Genomic DNA, 26,608 nt, shown 5'->3' with positions numbered 1-26,608 from the left:
CGTTGAGGCAACTGAACCACTTTATGCTTTCTCGACTCTAGGTCCGCATAATAATGGACCACGTCGGTTTGTTGCATGGCCTTAGCCAATTGTCGAGCACGGCGCTGGCACTGTCTCTGACGAGCTCTCTTCGTCAGTACTGGTGAGCTATGATTCAACGACTCCTTAACTGGTGCGGAGTCACTTGGAGCAGAGATGTTACAGGTAGATTCCTTAGCAACAGTTGGGCAAGAACCTTCACCTGCGGTCTTCATCGGAATTGAAGACTTGTAGATTCCTTAGCAACAGTTGGGCAAGAACCTTCACCTGCGGTCTTCATCGGAATTGAAGACTTGGGAATTTTATTGGAAGAGGAAATCCTCCTGCACTTGCGAGGCGAGGAAGATTTTGAAGATGAGGATGACAGGTACTCCTCAAATTTTGCCTGATCGAACTCATATTCGATCTCTTTAGTGACTATGATCTTGATCGGTTGTGACACTGCGGCCTCAGCAGCGAGGCCGCTGGCTCCCACTGTGGTCGCCAGTTTGTTTTCGTCAAAAGTTATTTTCATTGATGATTCCATTAAAACATAAATTATTTACAGAAAATTACAATGAAAATTGAGAAAATTACAACTCTCTTGGAAAATAACATAAAAATCATTTATCGACTTTTGCTTTGTGGGACTTTGCCTGTGCCGGGAGCGCTTTGACTCGTGGACCACCAAATCACAGATCGTTAGGGGTTTAATGATTCTTCCTTCGTTTATCAAAGTGAGAATTTGAAACGAAGATCTTATCAAAGTAAGACGATCGTTCTTCTTAAGATCAAGTCAAAGCTCGAATCTCAAGGAATCACACAAAGAACTGTTTTGTCTGCTCTCTCTGCTCTGAATCACTCGATAAAATGCTCGATCCTCGTCAGTAATGACCATAGGGGGGTATTTATAGCCTCTGGGACACGTAACTGAAAAACACAACAAAACGACGATGTTAAGGCTACGAGACAGTGTTTACTGTCTCGGCGGCCGAGACAATGTTTGCTGTCTCGGCCCGCGAGATAGTAAATACTGTCTCGAAAAAGGTAACTTCCTGGCAGTCTGTCTCGAAAAAGGTAACTTCCTGGCAGTTTTTGATGTAACTGCTGTCCCACGTTTCAAACTCCGTTATTTTGGTAGTTATTCACGTAATTTTCGCACACGATGTTTTCCACGTTCCTTGGCAGTTAATGGACACGTGTGCGGTGGTTATCAAGCGATTTTTGACCATTTCAAAGCTGTCTCGCTGGCGAGACAGTAAACATTGTCTCGCTAGCGAGACAGTAAACTATATATATATATATATATATATATATATATATATATATATATATATATATATATATATATATATATATATATATATATATGTGTGTGTGTATATGTGTGTGTGTGTGTGTGTATGTGTGTGTGTGTATTTTTGCTATCTCACTTACTATGAAAATTAAGCTCTCCTTTTGATGTTATAAATATTGAAACGAGGATGTGGTCGAGGTAAAACTCGTACCTGGAGAGCTAGGCATGCAGAGCCGAGCCACAGCAGGCTCCACAGTATTTGATCGACTTTATGGCGCTGTTAGCAGCAAGATCTTACAATAATCAAGGAGCAAGAAGTATATCAGTTTCCGTCAGCAACACCACTTTCAAGAGATTCACCACCGGTTGTACCAGTCGTGGAAGTAAAGATGAAATACCAATGATGAAATACCAATGAGTACTCCACCACCACAATCAGTTGTTGATAGAGCCGCAGAGCAGGAGATTTAACTCTGAAAGGATAAGAAAAATATCAGACAGTATGAGCACCAAAATTTCAAGGCACACCAGTTTCAATTGCAACCTATAAGGAAAAGAGTATATGAAAGTTTCTTGAACATCGGCTAGGAACCAAGCAGAAGTCAAATATATATTCAGCATTGAGGACCATCACTGGAGGATAGCAACAACATCCAGATTTTTGACAAGACAGCAATTATCATCTATTTAGGAGAGTTTAGGTCATTTTTTCATCAAACAATTAGCGCTAGTCTAAGTGAAGCAGGGAGATATACCCATAGTGAAGGAAGAAATCAAAATTCAGAATAGTGACAATGACAATGGTAAGAGAACTATTACGGAAATCTAGAGAAACCTAACAACGGGAGAATGATTTTATCCCAGCAACAAGGACAAGAAAAGAAAGGAGCATAATATGATTAGAGAGCGTTGGAGTAGCGCAGAGATTCGGAGAAACATGTTACAATCACAACAAGGTCGAACAAATAGCAAAAGACTTGTAGCAGTTCACAGTAGGAAGCTAACATGATAAAGGTCGCAGTCGGCAATCTCAGAGTCGTAATTTCGGCCAGCAGTGAGGAAATAGAAGTACTACTTGTTAATCCGAAGATTTAGGGGCCAGTAGGCCAGATTTGCATTATCCAGGAGATTTGTGCTATCCAGCAAAGTCTATTCAGCTATACCACATGATCAGGGTACGAGCAGAGCTTTATTCATGATTTCATTTTCAGTTCGGATCTAGTTTGATTTATGAAATTAGTTTATCTCTTATCCTTTGTACCTTTGTTGATGGGTGTCAACTTGTGGTATTCCTTAGATTTTCCATTGTCAGTGCCTACCCCTCTAGGGGGTATCCCTTCCATCTGTAGGAGATGTATCATCAAACTAGATGAGTTTGAGTTAGACATCGAGTTGATCGTGTTGTCGATGTCAAATTTTTGGTACGGATTGGTTATCTTCCTACCATGATAGTATTGACTGCTTTGCATAGACGGTTAATTTGCGAGCGTCCGATGGGTCCGAGATGATTGTAGCAACTTCCCAGGGCAACCGTTTTGCGGAGTTAATTTTTGCGTACATCAAGGAGATGATGCGATGAGATCAGGGTATTGATTTATTGGAGACTAGAGTTGTCTCAGACTATCAGGATGTCTTTCAGGACATACTTGGATTACCTCCTGTGTGAGAGGTTGAGTTCTGTATTGAGTTGCAGCCAGGCACAACCCCGATATCCCGCGCACCCTATCGTATGGCACCAGCTGAGATGAGGGAGCTTCAGACCCAGTTGGATGAGTTGTTAGCTCAGGGTTTTATTCATCGGAGTCATTCTCCGTGGGGAGTGCCAGTTCTCTTCGTGAAGAAGAAGGACGGTAGTATGCGTTTGTGTATTGATTATAAAGAGTTGAACAAGGTCACTATCCGGAATAGGTACCCATTACCTAGGATTTATGACTTGTTCGATCAGCTGCTCGAAGCGCATGTTTCTCGAAGGCTGATCTTCGTTTTGGGTTATTATAGTTGTGAGTTCGGGAGAGGGATTTTCCCAAAGCCGTGTTTTCCTGATTCGATATGAATCTTTTGAGTTTCTGGTCATACCATTTGGGTTGACCAATGCACCCGTTGTATTCATGGATTTGATGAACCGGGTTTTCCGTCCATTCTTGGATTAGTTTGTGATAGTTTTTATCGACGACATCCTCATTTATTCGAGATCGGAGGTAGAGCACGAGCAGCATCTCTGGTTAGCTTTGCAGACTCTACAGGAGCATCAGTTATATGTCAAGTTCAGCGAATGTGAGTTTTGACTTTCAAAAATCAGATTTCTCGGTCACGTCATCAGCAGAAAGGGCATAGTAATAGATCCGGCTAAGATTTCAGCAGTTCTTGATTTGGAATCCGCCGAAGACGGAGATAGAAATTCATAGCTTTTTGGGTTTAGCCGGCTATTATTGGAAGTTTAACTAGGACTTTTCGAAGATTTTGACACCACTTACACGCCTTACGAAGAAGGGTGTATAGTTTATTTGGAGCATGGAGTACCAGAAGGCCTTTGATACCTTGAAGGCTAAATTGTCTACAGCGCCAGTTTTTAACTATTCCAAACAACGACAGGACATTTGTGGTCTACACAAATTCATCATTGGCAGAGTTAGGAGAAATTTTGATACAGACTCAGAGAGTAGTAACATATGTCTCGCAGCAATTGAGAGTACATGAGCAGATCTATTTCCACATATGACTTGGAGTTAGCAGTAGTGGTATTTGCACTGAAGTCATGGAGACTTTACTTATATGAAGTACAGTTTGAATTATTCACAGACATCAGAGTCTTAAGTATCTTTTCTCTCAGAAAAAACTCAACCAGAGACAAAGGAGGTGAATTGAGTTCATTAAGGATTATGAGTTCACGATTCAGTATCACCCAGGGAGGGTGAATGTCGTAGCAGACACATTAAGTAGGAAGCATCGTTACAGGATTACAGCTTTGAGATGCTCGTTATACCGAGATCTTCACACACTTAGCCAGTTCGAATTTAGACCGGAGATTGGCGGGAGCAGCACATTTTTGGGAGCTTTATCTGTACAGCCATCTTGGAGTGACAGAGTGGTCAGAGCTCAGTTGGATGACTCTTGGATTCAAGCCCGAAAGGGAGAGATTTCCAAAGAGCCAGAGGCTGATTGGACTGTTGGAGCAGATGGAGGACTTCGGATGAAGGGCCGATTAATAATACCAGCTAATAATCAGCTGAAGAAGGATTTATTCGACGAAGCGCATCGTACCAGGTATACAGTGCATCCAGGCACAACAAAGATATATAAGGATCTGAAGAGACATTTTTTTGGAGTGATATGCGTAGGAAGATTTCAGAGTATGTAGCTAAGTATCTTACCTGTCAGTGAGTAAAGGCGGAACATCAGAGACCGACAGGATCACACCAGCCTTTACCCATTTCGGAGTAGAAGTGGGTGGACATTTCTATGGACTTTATTGTAGGGTTATCGAAGTCGAAGAAAGAGAATGATTCGGTTTGGGGTGATAGTTGATAGACTGATAAAGTCAGCATATTTTATTCTAGGGAGGATATTTATTCACGAGACTATTCAACTTCGTGGAGTTCCAGATACGACAGTATCAAATTGAGACGGATTGTCAGACGGAGAGAGTAAATCAGATGTTGGAAAACAAATTGCGGGCTTGTGTTATTTGATTTTCAAGGTAGCTGGGAGGATCATATTTCATTGATAAAGTTTGTTTAGAACAATAATTATCAAGTGATAATCGGTATGACCCCGTATGAAGTATCGTACGGGAGGCCTTACAGATCATCTATATGTTGGGTAGAGCCAGAGAAGAGTTTAATACTTGGGCCAGAGCTTATGAGACAGATTACTGAGGAAGTAACATTGACCAGAGATCGGATTCTAGCCATTTAGAGTCAGCAAAAGAGCTATGCTAATAAGAGATGAAAACCCTTGGAGTTTCAGATTGGAGATTCGGTTAGGCTGAAGGTATCGCATGTGAAAGGTGTTTAGCAATTCGGGAGACAAAAAAAGCTTATGTCGAGATACATTGGACCGTATCAGATTTTGGAGAGCATTAAAGCTGTGTCATACAAACTAGATCTTCCAACATCGATGTCTAGTATACACAATGCATTTCATGTTTCTATGCTTAGGAAGCACTTTCATGATGTAGAGCAGCAGCGAATGATGAACGCACTAAAGATTTAGCTTTAGAAGAAGCACTTTCATGATGTAGATCAGTAGCGAATGATGAACGCACTGAAGATTTAGCTTTAGAATGATCTGACTACGATTGAAATCCAAGTTTGTATGCTTGCTAGGGAAGACAAGAAATTTAGAAACAAGATGTTTTTCCTTTGTGGCAATTCAGCGAAACCGGAAAGGAGTTGAGAAGGTTCTTGGAAGCGCGAGGAGGGTATACATCGTGACTACCCACATCTGTTTGATCTAGTAAATTAAATTTTTGTATGACTTGTTTATGGCTTATGGTTGCATGTATGGCGATGTTTATACTTAACACTAAAATGAGAGTATTACCACTTATCTCCTAAGTACTTGGAACATATGGTATATATATGAGGGGGTCCTTGTTTGGATTTTTCGCTCGATGTACTTGTTCTATTTAGTTAGGTGTTAAGTGGGGGTATTTATATTTTAGATGGTTAAGTATAGACATCGAAGATGATTTTTAGGAGCGCAAATATGTTATGTCGCTCGACTTCCTGTACCTATTGAGGAAGTGGATTGATTTATGTGTGTGATTATTTGTGTGGTTATATTTAGATTTAACGCTAGAATGAGGATATTTATGCTTAATTCTTAATCTTTTGGAACACATGGTATATATATTGGGGGTTCCTTGTTTGGATTTTTCGCCCGACGTACTAGATCCATTCGATTAGGGGTTGAGTGGGAATATAGTCATCCTGGATTGTTAAATATAAATATCCCTATATGCTTATCAAGAGTAAATATTCTGAGATGTTTATACTTGCGGGTTAAATTAGACTCTCTACGTGCTTTTCTAGTATTATTATTTGCTTAAGTATGATTTCTGAATTTCAAGGACGAAATTATGTAAAACCCCAAAATTTTGAATATTTTATGATAAATAATAATAAATTTGTTATATATTTATAAATAACATATTATGATATTTAAGTATACTAGGAATTATTTTGAGATCAATTCAATGTATATATGTATATATATAAGAGCAAATGCACAATTCATGCTCGATGTATAAATCTAAAAATTTATGACTAATAAAGAGATTTTTATATTTTTCTCACAGATGTAGTTGGAATTTGGAAACACTTAAAAGACAAAAATTGTAGGTATCTTCAAGATCTTTCCAACAAGTATTAGATCACCTCATTCTGAGGTCATACATGAAAGTTATGACTAAAATACTAAAGGTCATTTTCCTAATCAGATTAGGATTCCTGGTTCGGGTCAAACGGGTTTATTTCGGGTTTGCATATATATAAACATGTGTTTTCATATAAATTAACATCCTTACATCAGAGTTTCAAACCTTAGCAGCCCCTCTTCCTCTCTCTGAATCCCTAGCCCTAAAGTTGAGAATTTTGAGAGCTTTGTGAAGCAAATATTGACACGAGGGCAAGATCATCAACGTGTAGCAAGGGGAAAACGGCTTGGTTGTACTTCTTTTTGATTATGGATTATTTCAAAGACTTAGAACGATATCTAAGGCAAGATTATCTTCATTCAAACCCTTCCCCATAGTTAAATAACTAGTTAGATATTTAATATGATGTTGAATATGTGTTTTCATGCTTGAATCTTAACATTATGTGATAAAAGTTAAATTTTTGATATTAAAACATAAACCAATGCGAGAATAGTGATTTTTTTCTTGCTGTCTATGATAGTATCATGATCATGATCATTAGGATTTTTCATAATTTTATTTATATATGAGAAATTTAAAAGATGTACTAAATAAATATTTTCTGCAAAAAACTATAGCAATTGTATCATGTTTAACTGAGATTTAGAAATAGAAAATAAACTCCAAATTTAACCAAACTAGTGTCAAATGAAAGATATATATATCTAGTTTCTAAAATAGAAGATTAATCTTAAAAATAATTTGTATAGAGAAAGATATGATCTTTTTACTAACAACATATCCTGCAGAAAAATGGATGCACATATATAATATTTAACTGGAGATTTGGGATAACAAATGCACTCCAAATTGAACCAAACTTATGTCATTTAAAATATGTTTGAATCTAGTTTTCAAAACAGAAAACCATTTGTAAAAATAGTTTTCCTAGAGAAAGATATACTGATTTTACTAACAGATGTCACATCTATTTTTCCTGCTCGTTTTGTGGAGCTGTGTTGCGTCGTTTTGACGTGCGTTCGCGGAGTTTTTAGCCGCTTGATGTTATACGTATAGTCATGAATATGTTATATTATATATTTAACAATCCCAAGGGGATTATGATGAATTTTGATTTGATCATATTTGAATTAAATATAGTTCATATACATTTGGATGTCGTTGATGAGCACAGCTCAGTATTATATGGAATAGTGCGTCGACATACCAAATATACATGGTTTATACATGAGCTGAATGTTGTTGATGAGCATATCTTAGTACTATATGGGATAGTACATCGACATGCCAGAGGTACAAAGATTTATATCAGGTGGATATCGTTGATGAGCTCAGTTCAGTACTACATGAGGTAGTGCGTCGATATTCCACATGTACAGGCCATTGAGTCGGATTTTAGAAGGCTTGATCTAGCCGTTCGTCCCGCACTAGGGTGCGATGAGGCTCGTGAGACGTATTTCTAGGATGCCTATTTGATAGTCCGTCCCGCACTCATATTATGCACTAAGATCGCGATGAGACTAATGAGCCGTGTACACAGTTCAGGATACCTACAGGGTAGTCCGTTGCACTGAGACAATTACTTGATAGCCTAAGTATGACAGATGACGATTTTGAATACGACCTATCATTGAACTATACGACTGAGATATGTTACTTTTGAAAGTATACAAAATTATGTATTGGTATTTTATTCTATCTCTCTAGTGATTGTGGAAGATATTATAAATACGATGTGTTGATAACTTGTTTCTTTTACTGTCTTTTTACTTCTTAGTTGGGATCAATGATTAGAGATTCACAACTTTAGACTTATGGTATATATATGAGAGTTTCTTTGTTTGGATTATTTTGCTCGACATACCAGTCTCGTGTTATGAATTTCTAATTATTGGTTTCATTAGATTGTCTTTTCTTAGTTTGGTATTAATGTTTAGATATCTACAATTTAAGACTTATGGTATATACATGAGGGTTTCCTTGTTTGGATTATTTCGCTCGACGTACTACGTCTCGTGTTGTAGGTTTCTAAATGTTAATCTCACTTAGATACGGGAAAAATGAATCTAGGTAGACTATGCTTACTAGATAGAGCCTCCACTCCATCTAGCAGCCCTTCCCCTGGGGCGGATGGAGGTAATCTTGCTGTAACGCTCTGACGTTCTTGTTGTTGTTTCTTTTTCTTTTAAAAATACCCTTTCAGGTAGCTCGGAGTTCCGGAGAGCCGTAGGATGACGGAGTTCTTGCATAGTCGCTGTCCCGAGAGATTTATTAGAGGCTCCACTATAGTTTTAAATTTTATTCAGACTTAGAGTTTATTTCCATTTTGTAAAGGCAATGAGCCTTAGTTCAACTTTCTGTTTTGATTCATGTTGAGACATCGTATGTTATTGCAGACTCCAAATGTATTTTAGTTTATTTTCAGTTGAGACATGACCTTTATTTATGAGATATCATCTTGTTTATCATGTTTATTATTGTCGTTCTACTTCTTTGCCTGTTTTGTACCTACTCTTTTATTTGACCCCACTAGAGGATATTACTGTGATTGGTGAAACTTATTGTTGCACAGTGTGGATGCATGGCGGGTTTGATATCTCTGGGTTCATCTTGGACTGCAGCCATGAGTGAAAACATGGGCGTCACAGAACATAGTGCTATTAATAAACTATGTGATTATTTATACAATTACATATTAGAGGAGGAAATTTAATAAAAATGCGTTTATCAAATTACATTTTAGCATTTATATATACAATATGTTGAATAATGTTAAATTATAATTTAACAATATGTTTTAGAAAGTTAACGCCAACTCCAGTTCTAATAACTAGGGGAAAACATTTTTAATAAAAGAAATATATCACAAAAAAAAGGAATGTAATCTTATTTTATATATAAATAGATATATACTAACTATCTTGTTCTCATTATGTATATAGTAAGTTTAACAAATTTAAAGCATAATTCAAACACTCATGGCTATAATAGAAGTTGTTTAGCATGATAAAATCATAGGAAAAAGAATTATTGTTAACTTCCTTAAATATTCATAGTTTAGATTTTATTTTATTACTTTGGTAAATTATACATTTTGAAAAAAATTCCTACAGCAACGCGCAGGTACAACACCAGTAATTACTCTTATCATCTTCCTATTGTAAAAGTGAAACAACCCCATAATAAAACAGAAGGAAGTGCATGTGATTAGTATTATGTGACATGCGCGCTAAAGCTTTACAAATTACCCAAAAAAAAGAAGGAAATTATTTTTTGAGACCGATTGTATCCATGTTCAAAATGTTGTTTTAGACCAAGTGCAACAGGAGGGGAAAATGGTGGTTTTTCCATACAGCAGCTAGGGAAATAGGAAGGGAAATTTCAAAAGCTTTCCAAGGGGTGAAATATTTCCCTTCCGTGAAATTGCATGAAATACACTTTATGTGGGGCCTGCCTCCTATATAAGAAAAAGAAAAAAAAATTAATGAAGAGTGGTCCAATGGGAGAGGAGCACGCAGCCCCATCAGCCCCCACCAACCCCACGATTTTTGACCAGCCATGCACATGGAAACGTGCCCTCTCCCCATTGGACCAACTCTTTTTTGTTTTCACCTAATCTTTAAATTGTAGATTTGGAGCATAAATAATTCGAATTAAATTTTTTTATACCATTATTTCTAATTTTTCAAGGTCTATAAATAGAGCCTAAATTTGTGTCATTTGGACACCAAATTTTTTTTAAGATTTTACACCCTATATTTCTTCCTTTTTGCATTTCTCTCTACTTTTTTCTTCCATTGTCAAGCCTTTTTTGCAACCTTCATGGATCCTTCACAAAATTACAATTTGCCCCCAGGTTACAATTTTCCTAATCCTCAAAATCCTAATATGCAACGCCTAGAAAATACTCAGAATACGGGGATGCCGGCAAATTTTCAGATGCCGTATATGATGCCTCCAAATATGGGCATGCAATACCCGTATAATAATCCTTATATGCCATATGGGTATCAACAATATCCTGGAAGCAGCTATGCTCCCTCCAATATTAAAAATTAAATTAGTAATATATTTAAATATTAAATATTATTTATTGAATATTAAATTATTAATAAAATTATAATTATAAATATATTAGTTATAATAGTAAAAATAATATATGAAATAAGAAATATGAGTGAATAAATATGGTGGGGTATATGTTGATATGATGTGGTTATGGTGGGTCCCAAATAAAGTGAAAAAGTTTTTGAAAAACTAGCTGCTGCAGAGTTGGAAATGAGTGTTATTGAATTATGTGGTGGGAGAATAAAGTGATGTGGCAGGAGAGAAGGGGTGAAAATTTACCTACCTGAGATGGTCTTAAGTAAAAATCCATATTATTAAATAATAATAATAAAACCTCTCTTTACTAGATTATTACTTAATCCTCTAGTCTGTTTTTTTCAAAAAAAAAAAAACTCCTCTAGTCTGACATTTCGACCGTAATTTATCCCTATAAAATTCTTCCAAAATTTTTATTAATCCCAAAAAAATTAGAAGACCAATCAATTTCATGGCCGTTTCCTTGCTACCAAGTACAAGCAAACCCTAGAATATCCTCGCACCTTAGTAGGAATAAAATCTAGGGATTGTTATTTTTTTTCCCTTAAAAAACCGCCATTATCAGCATCTTTCACCTGATCGTGAGAATCCAAGTAAGTGCTGTTCTCGCTGTTTAATTAAACAAAACTAGGGCGATCTCCGCAGTCCTTGATTCTTTTGTTTTGAGTGATTTTAAGTGGACAACAGTGCTCGAGAAAGCTGACTCATTCGATAATTTGGGATGCTCAATAATCAATTGCTGTTTGTGTTGCCACAAAAAAGAGAAGGGGAAAAAAATCTATGTTGTTGTTTAAATTTTCTACGCACCGCGAATATTAAAGAATTGGGGTGCGAAAATTATTATTGTGCTAATAAATTGCATTTTTCTATATAAAGCTCTAATTTTGAGTTGCATTGTACGTCACATTTATGTACTTCTATTGACGGGGAGGACTAGTTCAAAAATTCCATTTAAATTATACTACATAAGCAAATTTTATTTGTTTTTAATCAAGTAGCTTGATTGTCTGAGAGTTTCATGATATTTCTTGTAATCATAGGCAATCTAATTACATTGACCTACCTATTCCCCATAAGAACTAGCATTGGATATTGTCCAATAGTTGCTAATTTGTTAATTTCTTTGGAAGACATGAAACAAAAACGAATTTTGGGTATATTCTCATGATCTCTTTTCATGTGTAATTTTTCTTTATCATATGTCCACTGACCGGCTTGCATAAGCCAATTGGGTATTTTTAGATATAATCCACTCTGGTTTTTCCTTTTGATTGTTATATACTTCTCTTCATCCATCACTATACTGTGACAAAAAAAATGAGAAAGAAAAACTTGATAATGTCTTAAGGGTTCCAGGAATCTACCATAGTATCATTTAAGGGGCCATCAATTATAATACTTTTGTTCCTCCAATCAGGCTCAAAAACTGTTACATTGCATGAAAGGGACCTGTATGGATTTTATACTTCTTTTCAGTTGTTTAAAGTGCATGTCATGTTCCTGAAGTTGGCTGCAGAATCAAAGGCTTCCAACGTTTTTGTTTATTAGAACTGATAAAGCTCATTTGTTAATGTAGTAGAAGGACATTACATTGACGGACGGATACATCGAGACCCCGTTTCTAGTATTTGGAATAAAGGAAAGAATATATCGTGCTCCCATCTGGGTCTGCTTCGTTACTTCATAAGCCCTTTGTCTTACCTGATGGAATCCTCTCTTCTTAAATTCCAGAAGGAAATCTTCGTGATGGATAGTGGGAAGAAGGATATCACAATTCAAGGCCCACTTGTGTGCCGCCACTTGGCATCAAATTCTATTCCGGAGGACTTGAATTGGTAAAGAATCAGTATTGAGTTTCTTTCAGTTGTTTTCAGTTGTTAGGTTGTTAACTGAAACAGTTGGTCTGCTTTTAAGTAACGTGGCTGTTATTTGTGAGTTGTGATGGCTCTGGATCAAAAACTTAGTTTTAATGGTTAATTAAGTTTTTTTAATCTTTAAAGCATGCATCATCGATGATGTGAACCTGAGGTAATCTTCTCGTATTTGAGTATTTGATTAGTGTGTTTAGCTAATTGTAAGCAGTATCTGCCTTGTGTTTAGCTAATTGTAAGAATGTTTAGTTAGTAGCAAAATATCTGCATTTTTAGTTATATTCAATGACTACATTTGCCGTAAGACATTGGAAATGCATTTTTTCCAAGTTAAAAGTTTGTGTTAGTTCTTGGATGGTTGCAGTATGCTTTCTGAACGACCTTTTCAAGGTAAGTTTTTGCTGATGCAGTGGATATGCTGTTGGGTGACATGCTTTTCTTTTTGTGGATCTTAAATTTGGCAAGTTAGGAATATTTGTAATCTGGTTTTCTGATTTGTTTCTTTACCATTTTAAAGTACATTTACAGACTACCTTTCTTCAATATGACTATAGTTTTTTTCCCTGATCTTGTTCGTAATTGTTTTACAGTTTTTTAGTCTAGCTGTCTAATTGGTTTCTACATTTGCTAATTGGAGTAAGGGTCTAGGATGCCATAAATACTTTTCTTCGCAATGAAATATTTTGTTTATAATGACTAATTGATGAAGCATTTTTCATGATTGATCACTTCTGGGTTGAGCTGAACATATGACTAATGCCTGAAACACATTTTTCAACTTGAAAGCTCAATATATAAATCCCATTTTGCTTGTATGTCAATGCCAAATCTTTTAGTTTTTCATTGGAGGAAAGTTGAGAGTACAGGCACCTGCTTCACTAAGGAGGCGATAAACTAATGTTCTAATTTTTGGAGTTGCTAGTCGATGCATTTGTTCAGATCTATGGATCACAGTAGTTTCTGCTGTATTTTTCTCTTACCTTCAGGACGATGTTGTCTGCATTTCTTCCAATATGAAATTTGCTAACTTTGCTGTTTGGCTTGCGGATGTCTGGAACCGTTTATTCAGACTTCTTGGCCCTGAAACTTTCAATTTAGCTCGATTATCTTATTTATTCGTTCATTTGCGCATATATATATGTGCTTGCTGTGACCAGCTCTTGGATCTATTTTTCATGAACTTCGCTTTTGTCTTGAACCTTATGGATTTTAAGCTGCACAGTTGACTGATATGTTTAAGGTTTTGGATTACAGGGAGCTGAACTGGAGCCTCACATTTGGAATAATCAGATCCTGGCCTAATCTTGACCTGAGGTAATCTGAGGTTGATGTTCCTGCATTCAAATGCGTCATCATAGAATGAGCAATTGTTAGCCTTGCTCTATACGGGTCCAGATTATTGGTTTAATTTCAATTTTCTTTCTCTTTGAGTGATGGAGGGTCTCTTGGAGACTAATGGTATAGCTCGTATTTCCTCACTTATTAGAATTTTTAGAATCAGAAGAAAGTGATCTTCTAGCCTTATATTTGGATTATATTACTCTACCTGGTTCTTTATATACTTTATATCTTAGTGGGAACTCTAGAAATTCATTGTTTTTTATTTAAATTGGAAACAGTAATGTTCTGTATCGATACAAAACAATAATGTAAGATAACATCAATAACAAGGCATCGCTAGTTTGAGGTCAGTAGATTGAATAAACTGTAGGACACATTTATTGGAAGAGACATTCTATTCTCCTTATTAGTGTTGATTTGATACGTTAACAGGTTTTGCTTCCAAAGGGCTCAACTGTGGCCAAATGGATTCAAGAAAATCCATAGATGATCAGTTCTCCAAGTTGCATCCATGTCTGCCTGTGAGAACAAGAATTGGCATAATCGGTGCTGGACCAAGTGGTTTAGCTGCTGCTTACGCTCTTGCTAAGCTTGGCTATAGTAATGTATGTGTTCTTGAGAAACATCATACAGTTGCAGGAATGTGCGAGTCAGTTGATATTGGAGGTAAGGTCATCTGTACCTGTATAAATCTGTTTTCATTGGGCATTCGATCTCAAGGTTTGATGAGATGATTAAGGTCTTCCTCTCAACAATGCAGGAAGGGTTTATGATTTGGGCGGTCAAGTAATTGCCGCAAACAGTGCTCCCACTATAACTCACTTAGCAAATGAAATTGGGGCAGAATTCGAAGAGATGGATGCACACAAGCTAGCTCTTATTGATAGATGCACTGGGAATTATAAAGACTTACAAGTAGCTGATGATTATGTTTCTCTCATTTCCCTCACCTTAAAACTACAGGTTAGTGACTAATAATGGCCTTGGCATCAGGACTTCATACAAGGCAAATTATGCTCTACATTAAGAATTTCTTTGATTTTATACTTCAATGGTTTAGCACATTATCTGCTTGTACTTATGATAATATATGATATTTAAGAATTCTGCTCTAAATAGAAAACTCTTCCTGGATTATTGCAAAGAGCTTTTTGGTCTGTTACCTACATAGAAGACCATCTTATTACATTATAGATTCACCGAAAAGAATGAAGAGAGTTGAAAGAAAACCGCTTCGAATGCAGGAGAATAAAAGGCCAAAGTTGGTTCTGGCTGTAAGGGGCAGATTATCTTTGAAGTTTTAAAGGAAAAAAAATATGTGTGCATTTAATATTGTGTATTTATATGTATATATTGCTCATCATTGAAAACCTAAAACACTGTGATTTTTTGTACATCAAGATCTGGGTTTATGCTTTTTAGTTTCATCATCACTTAAACAATTCCTCCATTACTTCTAGGATGAAGCAAATAAATCTGGTAAAATCGGAATTCATGCACTCAGTAATGCTGCTTCAGATCCAACTCTTGATTTTGTCAAGCTCCACGGTTTGAAATCTGTGCCAAAATCAGTGGCATACGGATACACAGCCTCTGGTTATGGATTTGTTCAAGACATGCCATATGCATATATCCATGAGTTTACACGCACTTCGATGGCTGGAAAAATTCGCCGCCTGAGAGGAGGTTACACAAGCATGTGGCAAAAGCTTAGCCTTTCTCTACCTTTTGAAGTCCTCTGTAGCACAGAAGTGCTGAAAATCAGCCGTATAGCTGATTGTGTACATGTAATGGTTAGGGATGCTGATGGTGAAGAGAAACTGATGGAATTTGACAAAATCATTCTCTCTGGTTCTCTTGCTTTCAGAAATAGACGGGTTTACAGGTCATCTTCGACTTTAGAAGGTGAGTTGTACGTTTATTTTAAGTGTGCATCTCCATATAAGATTAGGCTTATTTTTATCTTCTACTTCAGCTTATGATTAAGCTTACTTTGATTCTCAGTTTTGGAAAATGAGGTGGTAGAATTTAATGGACTTGAAAGGGGGTTATTTGGCGAGGTTCAAACCATAGATTACTATACCACTGTTCTGAAGGTTAAGGGATTTGAGCATTTGCCTATGGGGTTTTATTACTTTGAGGAATTCATGGAGGATCCTACAACTATAGGAAACCCAGTGGCAATGCAGAGGTTTTATGCTGATACTGGTGTTTTCTTGTTCTGGTCTTATGGTGACTCTGTAAAAATTCGGGGACCAATGGTAACCAAGCTTGTGATTGATGCTGTGGAGTCCATGGGAGGAGTAGTTGAGGAAGTAGTTTTACAGCGAAGGTTTAAATACTTCCCGCATGTTAATGCTGAAAGTATGTTTTACTCGAAGCATCTATTTTTTTCTATAACTGTTTCCTTTATTCGTTAAGCTGATTACACAGAGTTTCACATTTTCAGATATGAAAAACGGTTTTTATGAAAAGTTGGAATCTGAACTCCAAGGTTTTCAGAATACTTATTATGTAGGAGGTCTTTTAGCCTTTGAGTTGACAGAAAGAAATTCTTCTTACTCCATTGCTATGATCTGCAAACATTTTGCAAATGATAATGCTGTGCCAAAGTTCCCATATGTCAAGGTAATTCTAATACCTTTTTATTTAGTATAATGTATAATGCAGCACTGCTAGCAAGTGGGCAATATGTTCGGTTAGATTATGATTTTTAAACAGACTTCTAACTGAAATTTGTGGGTTTATTCAAAACCTGAATACTAGCTAGTGCAATATTGTTGCTTGTTTGATACCTACAAGCAGCAAATAGTGGAGGCAGAACTTTAGCCAACACTTGGTTGTTAAATTTGACTGTTTTTACTGAAAGTATATTATACAGTTGGGAGATGGATAGACATTTTCTTGGCTGTACAGGTTATGCTTGTGCAACCAAGGATTAACTCAAAAGATTGCTAGGCGTGCACTTTATGTGACTTCTACGTACACAATGTTTATTATTTATCCAGATTTATAACATATTCTCTAGTAGAATTTAGAATTTGTATCTCCAGTTTTGTAAACGTTGATATTATAATGCTATATTGTGTCATTTAACAGTTATGATGTTGCCTGTTCCCTTGCAGAGATTGTTTCCTCTGGTCTCCAATAACAAGCCTCGTTACCCCAGAGATCTAGGTGAACTCCCAGGAATAAAGTTTCCAAACCTGCCTTCTTTAGACAGTTACCTAAAGTTTTGGGGAACTAATGAAATCACTAAGAATGCCACTCTCTACACTTGGATCAACGAGGAAGGGAAGGTTGTAAACAAGAGGTCTTATGGAGAGGTTCACTCCAATGCATCCCTTGTTGCCTATAAACTCTTAACAAGCAGCAAGCCTGTTCTTAAACCTGGTGATAGAGTTCTTCTGGTTTATCTCCCTGGTTTGGAGTTTGTTGATGCCTTCTTTGGGTGCCTGAGGGCTAGAATTATTCCAGTCCCTGTGTTACCCCCTGATCCACTGCAAAGAGGTGGCCAAGCACTACTGAAGATCGAAAACATTTCAAGAAGTTGCAATGCTGTGGCAATTCTATCGACATCTTCTTACCATGCAGCCGTTCGTGCTGGCTTTGTGAAGAGCATGATAATGCTTTCAAAGAGCAACCAGAAGTCTTCTGCTCAGTGGCCTGATCTTCCCTGGATCCATTCTGATTCATGGGTCAAGAATTTTAAAGACCTTGCAGTTGACTCCAAAGAAAACCTCTCAGATCTGCAGGCAAATGATTTGAGTTTCCTTCAGTTTACATCTGGCTCGACTGGCGAAGCGAAGGGGGTGATGATCACCCATGGTGGGCTTATCCATAATGTTAAGATGATGCGGAGGATATATAGGAGCACTTCCAGAACTGTATTAGTCAGCTGGCTTCCTCAATATCATGACATGGGATTGATAGGAGGCCTTTTCACAGCTTTAGTGAGTGGAGGGACTGCAGTTCTCTTCTCCCCGATGACATTTATCAGGAATCCTCTCATCTGGCTTAAGACTATGAGTGATTATCAAGCAACCCACAGTGCCGGTCCAAACTTCGCTTTCGAGCTAGTGCTTAGAAGATTGGAGGCAGACAACGGGAAGGATAAACCCCGAACCTATGATCTTTCTTCAATAATTTTTCTTATGGTTGCAGCGGAACCAGTTAGACAGAAAACCCTGAAAAGGTTAATTGAGATTACCCGTCCTTTTGGTCTATCTCAGGAGGTGCTAGCTCCTGGTTATGGTCTCGCAGAAAACTGCGTGTTTGTAAGCTGTGCTTTTGGTGAAGGGAGGCCAATCTTCATAGATTGGCAAGGTCGTGTTTGCTGTGGATATGTGAATCCAGGTGACCCTGATGTTGAAATAAGAATTGTCGAGGCAGAAACCGATAGAGAGCTCGAGGATCACGGAAAAGAGGGAGAGATTTGGGTAAGTAGCCCCAGTGCTGGAATTGGGTATTGGGGCAATGAAGTACAGAGCCAAAAGACGTTCTACAACAAGCTTCAGAACTGCGCTGACAAAAAGTTCACAAGAACAGGAGACCTAGGGAGGATTATTGATGGAAAGCTGTTCATTACTGGAAGAATAAAGGATCTCATTATTGTTGGAGGACGAAATATATACTCTGCTGATGTAGAAAAAACTGTTGAAAATTCTTCGGAATTGCTTCGTCCAGGTTGTTGTGCTGTGATTGGTGTCCCAGAGGAAGTTCTGTCTTCAAAGGGAATAACTTTTCCAGACGCTTCAGATGAAGTTGGTCTAGTTGTGATTGCTGAGGTTAGGGAGGGGAAGCCAGTAAACAAGGACGTTGTCGAGCAAATCAAGACAAAGGTAGCTGAAGAGCATGGTATTTCTGTAGCTTCTGTGAAGCTGATCAAGCCCAAAACTATCTGCAAGACAACTTCAGGGAAGATCAGGAGGTTTGAATGCTTAAAACAGTTTGTTGACGGGACACTGGCCATGGCAGCTGATCCAGCTTCAGCTAAAAAGTCTCTTTTTCGATCTTTCACTACAGGTAGCCACAGAGATAGAAGGGAATTACGGCTGATACACAACAGAACTCCTTCCCATTCTATTGAACCGGTTAATTCTGAAAAGGATATGAAGGAGATCACTGATTTCTTGAGAGATTTAGTGTCAGCGCAAACAGGCATTTCCATTGAGAAGATATCAGCAACAGAAAGCCTTGTCTCCTACGGAATTGATTCGATTGGAGTTGTTAGAGCAGCTCAGAAGCTGTCAGATTATCTTGGTGTTCCAGTTGGTGCAGTCGATATCTTTACAGCAACTTGCATTTCAGATTTAGCTAGCTTTTCTCAGAATCTGCTGAAAAAGTCTAAGCCTCAGTATGCTACTTTGCTAGAAGTTAATAAAGATTTGGATTTTGTCCTACCAAATATTGAGAAGACTGGATTACAGAAATTGGGTATGGGAGCTCTCCAACTTCTTGCACTTATTTATGCTTCTTCCCTCTTAATTGTTCCTGCATATCTTTCGAGTAATATGCAATTGAACTTGGTCTCTGTAACGTCTACAGAAACTAATCTACTACCGATGTACATATTTTCTTTTTTCCTTGCTCCTTTTGCTTGGATTTTCTATGTCATCCTCACTTGCATTTCTCTATCCCTATTTGGAAAACCTTTCTTGCAACCAAATTATATTTTAACCCCAGAGGTCTCTATATGGTCTGTTGATTTCGTGAAGTGGTGGGCACTCAACAAAGCTCAAGAAGCTGCAGGGAAAATGTTGGCTGTCCATCTACGTGGAACAGTATTTTTGAAGCACTGGTTTGAGATGCAGGGAGCTCAGATAGGCCGATCAGTCTTAATCGACACCATTGATATCATGGATCCCTCACTAGTTTCAATTGGAGAAGGGGCTGTAATTGCAGAAGGGGTGTTGATTCAGAGCCATGAAGTGAGAAATGGGGTCTTAAGCTTCCTCCCGGTTAAGATTGGTCGTAATGCATCAGTTGGACCTTACGCTGTCCTTCAGAAAGGGAGCTTGGTGGGAGAAAATTCTGAAGTCCAGCCTCTCCAGAAGATAGTGGAAGGAAACCCTGTTCAAAAATCTGGAAATGCTGCTAAAATTCAACAGGTATACTTCACAATGCTTGACATCTTTAATTCCCATTTTATTATGTTCTTACTTTCCAAGTTATCACCACTTTGTATTTCTGGACTACCAGGCTTTGATATTGCTTTTAATTTTACTATGTTAACCTAACTTGCTCATAGTAAGAAGTTATCCCTAGGCTGTTGCGTAGATAGAAAAGTTACACTGAAATGAGCTTATTGACAAGGACTTATACAAACTGTAGCATGATTGATAGAGAATAGACAAAATTGTGTGTCAAATTGTATAGATAATAGTACATTATTAATCATGTTCCTTTATTTATTTTTTAACTTGAAAAATGAAATCCTAAGAAGAAATTATCAAATCTTCGCTCTCATCTGGAGGAATATGGTGAATAATCGAGATGAAAGCAGAAACAACACAAGTTTCTAGGGTCCGAGTAGGAATCTACTATGTCCATAATGGAGATTTGCTTCTGCTTTTTTCTATTTTGATATTTTTTTCGAAGTAATGTTTGATGGTTATAGAAGATTTCATTGAGGATTGGAAAATCGTAAGTCGCCTAGACCTGATATTTATTCAAAAGATGATGAAATAGTATAGTCATATGATTCGGGATAAATTCTGATGAAACTTAATTTCAACACTTGCAGAAAGATACACTGATTGAGTACCTTTCACCATTCTACCAGTTCATGGGCATTTATGGAGTCGGTCTCCTCAGTGCTCTTTCTGGTGCTATTCTTTATTTGTTGTATATCTTCTGGTTCCAAAGTCCTCTATCACTACACCACTTTACATTTGTATGCCTTGCATCTGTCTTCCACTGGTTACCAGCCACTCTTGCTGCATATGCTGCTATCATTAAAGATGTGCCGTCATACCCATTGGTGTTTGCTTTCTACTTTGCTTTTGCGTACATCACCCATGGCTTCATTCTCAGTCTTCTCACTGCTATTTCAAGTCAATTTCTTGCTGGAAAACATGGAACTGAGCAAACCCATTTCAGAACATGGTTCCGCCAACGCATTAACATTTCTTGCCATCTTAGATTTGCCAGGCTCCTCTCGGGGACTGAAGCCTTTTGTATGTATTTAAGATTATTTGGGGCCAAAATCGGTCGTCATTGTTCTATTCGAGCCATCAATCCGGTTGCCAACCTCGAACAGATCTCCATTGGTGATGGCGTCCACCTGGGTGATTTTAGCTGCATTGTGCCTGGATTTTATTCCTCAGCAGGGTTCACCAGTGGAGAAATTGTGGTCAACAGGAATTCAGTGGTTGGAAGTCAAAGTCTCATTCTCCCTGGCTCAGTAATTCAAGAAGATGTTGTCCTTGGCGCTCTTTCAATCGCACCCATGAACTCTGTTCTCGTTAGGGGCGGCATCTATGTAGGTTCTGAGACCCCCACTATGGTTAAGAACATGTTGGTTGCTTCAGACAAAAGGATTGATGAAATGGACACCCAATATAAGAAAATTCTTGGAAATCTTGCTGGAAATTTAGCCATCACAACCATGAAGGTCAACTCAAGGTATTTCCACCGAATGGGTGTGGGTGGTAGGGGAGTTCTTAAGATTTATTCTGATCTTCCTGGAGTTCCCACTCACAAGATTTTTCGTGCTGGCAAGTGCCACAATGTTACTATCCGGCATAGCAACAGTTTGAGTGCTGATGATGATGCTAGGATTGATGCTCGAGGCGCTGCTCTGAGAATTCTACAGGACGAGTCATTAACACCACTTCTTGACCTGACTCTTAAGACGGGAAAAGCATTCTATGCAAGAACTATTGCAGAGTTCGCCGCTTGGCTGGTTTGTGGCCTCCCTGCAAGGGAACAACAGGTGAAGAGAGCTCCACACATCCGTGATGCTGTCTGGGGATCACTGAGAAATGCCGACTCGTACACAGAATTGCATTACTACTCTAACTTCTGCCGACTTCTTCGTTTTGATGATGGTAAGGAAATGTACGTGAAATTTAAACTTCGCCCTTTTGATTCGAGAATCAGTGAGGATGCTGGTAAGGTGGAGCCTAAGGGAATACTTCCCCCAGAAACCGGTGCAATTCCCAGGGAAGAAAATGACACGCGTCCTCTTCTGTTCCTTGCTGATGACTTTCGCCGACGTGTGGATTCTCCTGATGGAGTTCGCTATGTTTTCCAGCTACAGATCAGGCCTTATGTGTCATCTGACAAATCCGATCAAGAAGTGGCTCTAGATTGCACAAGGCCATGGGATGAAATGGAGTTCCCTTGCATGGACATTGGTGAAATAATCATCAACGAGAATCTTTCTGCTGAAGAAACAGAGGAACTCGAGTTCAACCCATTCCTCAAGTGTCCTGAGGTTGATGTTATACCAGCTACATCTTGCACTGAGAGCGCATCAATTGATCATGGTCGCTCACTCGTGTATGAAATCTGCCAGCACATCCGCAATAGAGTGCCACTTCCAGCATCATGGCGAGGATTCCTTGAGCAGTCTGATGCCAAGGTGGATCTCTCTGGTTGTCCAATGGCTGCAGCTGTGTTGACAGAGAACAAAAGTGACGGTCGCAAATTGACACTGGCCAGAAATTGGTATCAAACTCTCTGGGCTACACTTTGCCAGCCATTGCTTCAGACGTTTGTGCCATACTTTACCCTCTGTTTGGTGATCTTTCTGCCGCTGAAATGGATGCTATTGCTAAAGGAAGAAAAGAAGCTTCCACTACACTGGATGCTGCCTTTCTTCTGGGTCTGTTCAGGAATCATGGCTTCTCTAGTCTGTGTCGTGATGAAATGGATTCTTGTGGGGAGGAAGAAAGGTGGTCAGTCAGTGCAAATGTGGAGCTTTGGAGTCTTCATGGACACGGTTTGGCAAGCTTTGAGGAGTTTGGTCGGCGAGTTCTTCATGGAGATGACATGTGGTTCACTTCTGTTTGTTTCGTGGATGAAGCTGATGGGCGCAAATGTGGGTATTGGAGAGGGAGTGTATATAAATAGTATGGGGGCAATGTTGAACCCAGAGATGGTGGATATTGAGAGGTTTGGGTCTGTAGAGAGGCAAGCGATTCTCTTTGGACACATTTATGAAGGAGGAGGGAGAGTGAAATTTGGGAAGATTATGGTTGAGGAGGGAGGTTTTATTGGGAGTAGGGCTGTGGTTATGCCCGGTGTGAGGGTGGAGAATGGAGGAGACCTTGGTGCTCTCTCACTTGCAATGAAGGAAGAAGTTGTGAGGTCTAGGTGAAAAGCTTGGCTCTCTGTTTTGGCTAGTTGCAGAAGTAACCTAGAAAAATCTAATATATATTGATGAATAAAATTGTTCAGTCAAATGAATAATTCAGGTATGAAAGTGCCTTTTCTCCAGTGTCTCATATTAGTTGTTTGTGGAAATGTTTTCAGCCTCCCTGTTATTTTGTTCACTTATGGTGCATGTCATGATTTTGCATCCAGATTCTGCTTGTTGTATAGTTTCTGCAGGAGTAACATATATATGACGCTTCATGATACATTTCGTATACTGTAGAACATGTTTAGATACTAATAAATATGCATGAGAAATTAATGCCCATATAATGTTAATAATATGACCTACTTACCAAGAACTAAATGTTTAATTATAAATAATATAAAATGCATTTTTCACTTTGTTATCTTTCCATTATTGAAGCATGCACTGATTAAATGGTGATATCTTCTTATGCTGTCCATCGTAATTATTTGTGCACCTTCTTTGTTTGGTAGTGTTCTTTTTTGTCTTTCTTGTTTTCGTTAAGGGGCTGTTTGGTTCTTTTCTCATGTATTATGAAATACAATTCCATGTAAAGAAATCCAAGTTTTGGGTTTTTTAAAAATTTTCAAGAAATATATTGTTTGGGTTTTGTTTATACATAAAACATGGTAGGAAATCAACTTATACACTTTTCTTGTGTTTGGCTGGTATAAAAAAAGAAAAAACTTTTGTTGAGTAGAGTTTACTAATGACTAAAGACAAATTTATTTGTGATCGTTATGGTAGGTAATCTTACCAAAATAAAAGTGCAAATGTAACATAAATAAACAGTAAATAACCGAATTCATTATAAATATTTGTTTGACATAAAAAATCATACGGAACCTGTAATAACATGATTATCATAACTGTTTAATTGAGAATATAGTCTCCATCATTTAATCGAGAACTCCTTAATTAAGGAACATAATTCATTAAAATATGAGAATATAATCTTCATCATTTAATCAAGAACATAAGATGCTAACTGGTTTAACATCAGATGCTTGTAATTTATGAACTTATAAATACGTGCTAACTTATTTAATTCAAGTTAACAGAGAACTCCAGATAATGGTAATATTTTGAATGGTGAAACAAAACTTGCATTGGTAAGTGTAGATGCATATTCTATGGATGCATACTTGGCATCTTCCTCGTGTAATCATTCATAAACTTTGCTCCCACAAATGTTCTGGCATGCGACTCCTGCTGCACTCAATTGCAAGGAGTGTTCCAAGCAAAGTATGACCATGTTTATTAATATCAATCCACATAAATTTTTTTAAAATGGAAGATTCATGAATAAAGTGGAGAAATACTTTGTTGTGTAACGATTATACCTAGTGATGTCAGTGTTGAATAAAAAATCTGATTCAGCCTCTTCGTCTTGTTGTCTAGGCAGTGGTTTTTTATAGACTTAACATGAAATTTTTCACTTACCATTGAACTGACAAATAGAAGTCATCCGAAAAAAAGAGCAAAAAACAGTATCAGGGAAAGAAAAAAAAATTGCATGAAAATTACCAAACTACCAAATTTATCATCCAGTAAAAAAATAAATAAATTACCGTTAAAATTTCGAACCTAATACCCAATAAGAATAAGAATTTGTAAGAAAGGAATTACCTTTTTGAGAGATGAAGCAAAATTTATGAAAGTCCCTAATTAGCAAGAATCAGATTTCAGAGAACCCCCAATTTCAACTCAAGAAATCATCCAAAAATGATCAATATTTATGGATCTCCACCATCAACTCAAAATGTCGAAAGCCCTTAGTAAAATGGTGGTAAAGGAGCTATCTAAGAGAGATGAAGACGCCAAGATGAGAGAAAGGGGAAGAATGAGTGGTAACCCTAGCCGCTCTTAGTTTCCCCAAAGAAATCGATCAGACAAATTTTCAAAACAGTCCCCTTTCAATATTTAATCCCAAAAAACAACCTATTTTGCACTTATTTTCAAAAACCGACCTGGTTTCAGCCCTGACACTGAAACCAGGTCGGTTTTTGAAAAAAAAATCCAAAACTTCACGGAAATTAAACTCCCGTGAAATTTTGTCTCTTAAACAAACTTCACGGTAATTGAACTCCCGTGAAGTTGTATTTGTTGAACAAACTTCACGGGAGTTCAACTCCTATGAAGTTTGTAACATGCCAAAAACTCCACGAGAGTTGAACTCCTGTGGAGTTTCAGTCCAATTTCCAACGAATCGCTCTCTGGAAAATTACCTCCTGTAACTTCACGGGAGTTCAACTCCCATGGAGTTGTAGGTTTTACAAAACATGCACAATAGTCTGTGCATGTTATGTATGTAATGTAACTTATATACGTTATATTTACCTGTTAACAATAATTGATCTCATATACACTGAATTACAACAATATATACATAATTCAATCATGAATTAAACACGAATCAAACAATACTCGCAAAGAGTACATATATAAACAATAATTGATCCAAAAAAGTATAATATTTAAAATTCATAAAAGTTATAAACTTTAACAAAATAAGCTCACATACAGCCCAAAATAGATCATCTCCTTCCTCTCCCTCTCTTCCCCCTCCCCCTCGCTCTTCCCCGCCCCCTGCGTTCCTGTTCATCAGCATGTGAAGTTCCGGCTCCATCAGCATGCGAAGTGCCGGATCCATTAGCATGCGAAGTGCTGGCTTCATCGTTACAAAATCGTCGTCGTTTCGTGTACGCTTGCCCAAATGATTGAGACCTGTCACAAAGGAGGTAATATCCGTGGCCCATCTTGTGTCCAATGTCGACTTTCATATGGTGGACGAAAACACTCTTTGTACGTTTGTTGATAGTTATAAGCAGAATACCAAGACGCGACGAACTCATAATGTGAAATCATTGCACCACCCTGTAGATCAAAACAAGCCGCGACAAGATGTGAACAAGGAATCCATTGTAGTTGCGGTACATTGCAAGTGCATGTACATGTGTGATCTACTAACATATTAACTTTGTAAGAGCGATTTTTTCTATGTGATATTCCCTCAATGACCCCATTCATTAAAACTGTATCTTACGATATGAAATGATCGAGCTTACACAATCCGAGCCGCTAGCATTTCATCAACCTTTGGTGTGAGCTCTAAGTGGATATTTTTACCAAGTACGTGACATCGGAGAAATAAGTTATTAAGTCTATAAAATGTTTTAGCAACTAGTAACTGTATTAGCATACCGCGTGCTCCCCTAAGAACATCATTGAAACTCTCAGAAGCATTC

General features: G+C 37.8%; 1 protein-coding gene across 3 annotated transcripts; it reads left to right on the top strand.

Annotated features, from left to right (window-relative positions):
• Positions 11,189-23,468, top strand: LOC109843528. Of its 3 annotated transcripts, none has more exons than XM_020412463.1 (10): positions 11,189-11,392; positions 12,379-12,634; positions 13,925-13,984; positions 14,444-14,677; positions 14,772-14,974; positions 15,472-15,916; positions 16,016-16,375; positions 16,461-16,639; positions 17,137-20,121; positions 20,757-23,468. In XM_020412463.1, exons 4-10 carry the CDS (start codon positions 14,476-14,478, stop codon positions 23,334-23,336), a joined length of 6,954 nt encoding a protein of 2,317 aa, XP_020268052.1. In that variant the 5' UTR covers positions 11,189-11,392; positions 12,379-12,634; positions 13,925-13,984; positions 14,444-14,475; the 3' UTR covers positions 23,337-23,468. The 3 variants fall into 3 exon arrangements, with proteins under 3 accessions (XP_020268052.1, XP_020268051.1, XP_020268054.1); XM_020412462.1 differs by having other exon boundaries at positions 12,376-12,634; XM_020412465.1 differs by lacking the exons at positions 15,472-15,916; positions 16,016-16,375; positions 16,461-16,639 and having other exon boundaries at positions 11,191-11,392; positions 12,376-12,634.

Source organism: Asparagus officinalis, chromosome 5 (assembly GCF_001876935.1).
Source record: "Asparagus officinalis chromosome 5, Aspof.V1, whole genome shotgun sequence".
Classification (NCBI taxonomy): domain Eukaryota; kingdom Viridiplantae; phylum Streptophyta; class Magnoliopsida; order Asparagales; family Asparagaceae; genus Asparagus; species Asparagus officinalis.
The sequence above is the reverse complement of the archived record's forward strand: the minus strand, read 5'-3'. Positions and strand labels throughout refer to the sequence as shown.

Excerpts from the sequence above, each read along its gene's own strand:
- LOC109843528 (XM_020412463.1), top strand. The coding sequence starts at position 14,476 with ATGGATTCAAGAAAATCCATAGATGATCAGTTCTCCAAGTTGCATCCA. Across the intron at positions 14,678-14,771 it reads CGAGTCAGTTGATATTGGAG|GAAGGGTTTATGATTTGGGC; the intron begins GTAAGGTCATCT and ends TCAACAATGCAG. Across the intron at positions 14,975-15,471 it reads CCCTCACCTTAAAACTACAG|GATGAAGCAAATAAATCTGG; the intron begins GTTAGTGACTAA and ends CATTACTTCTAG.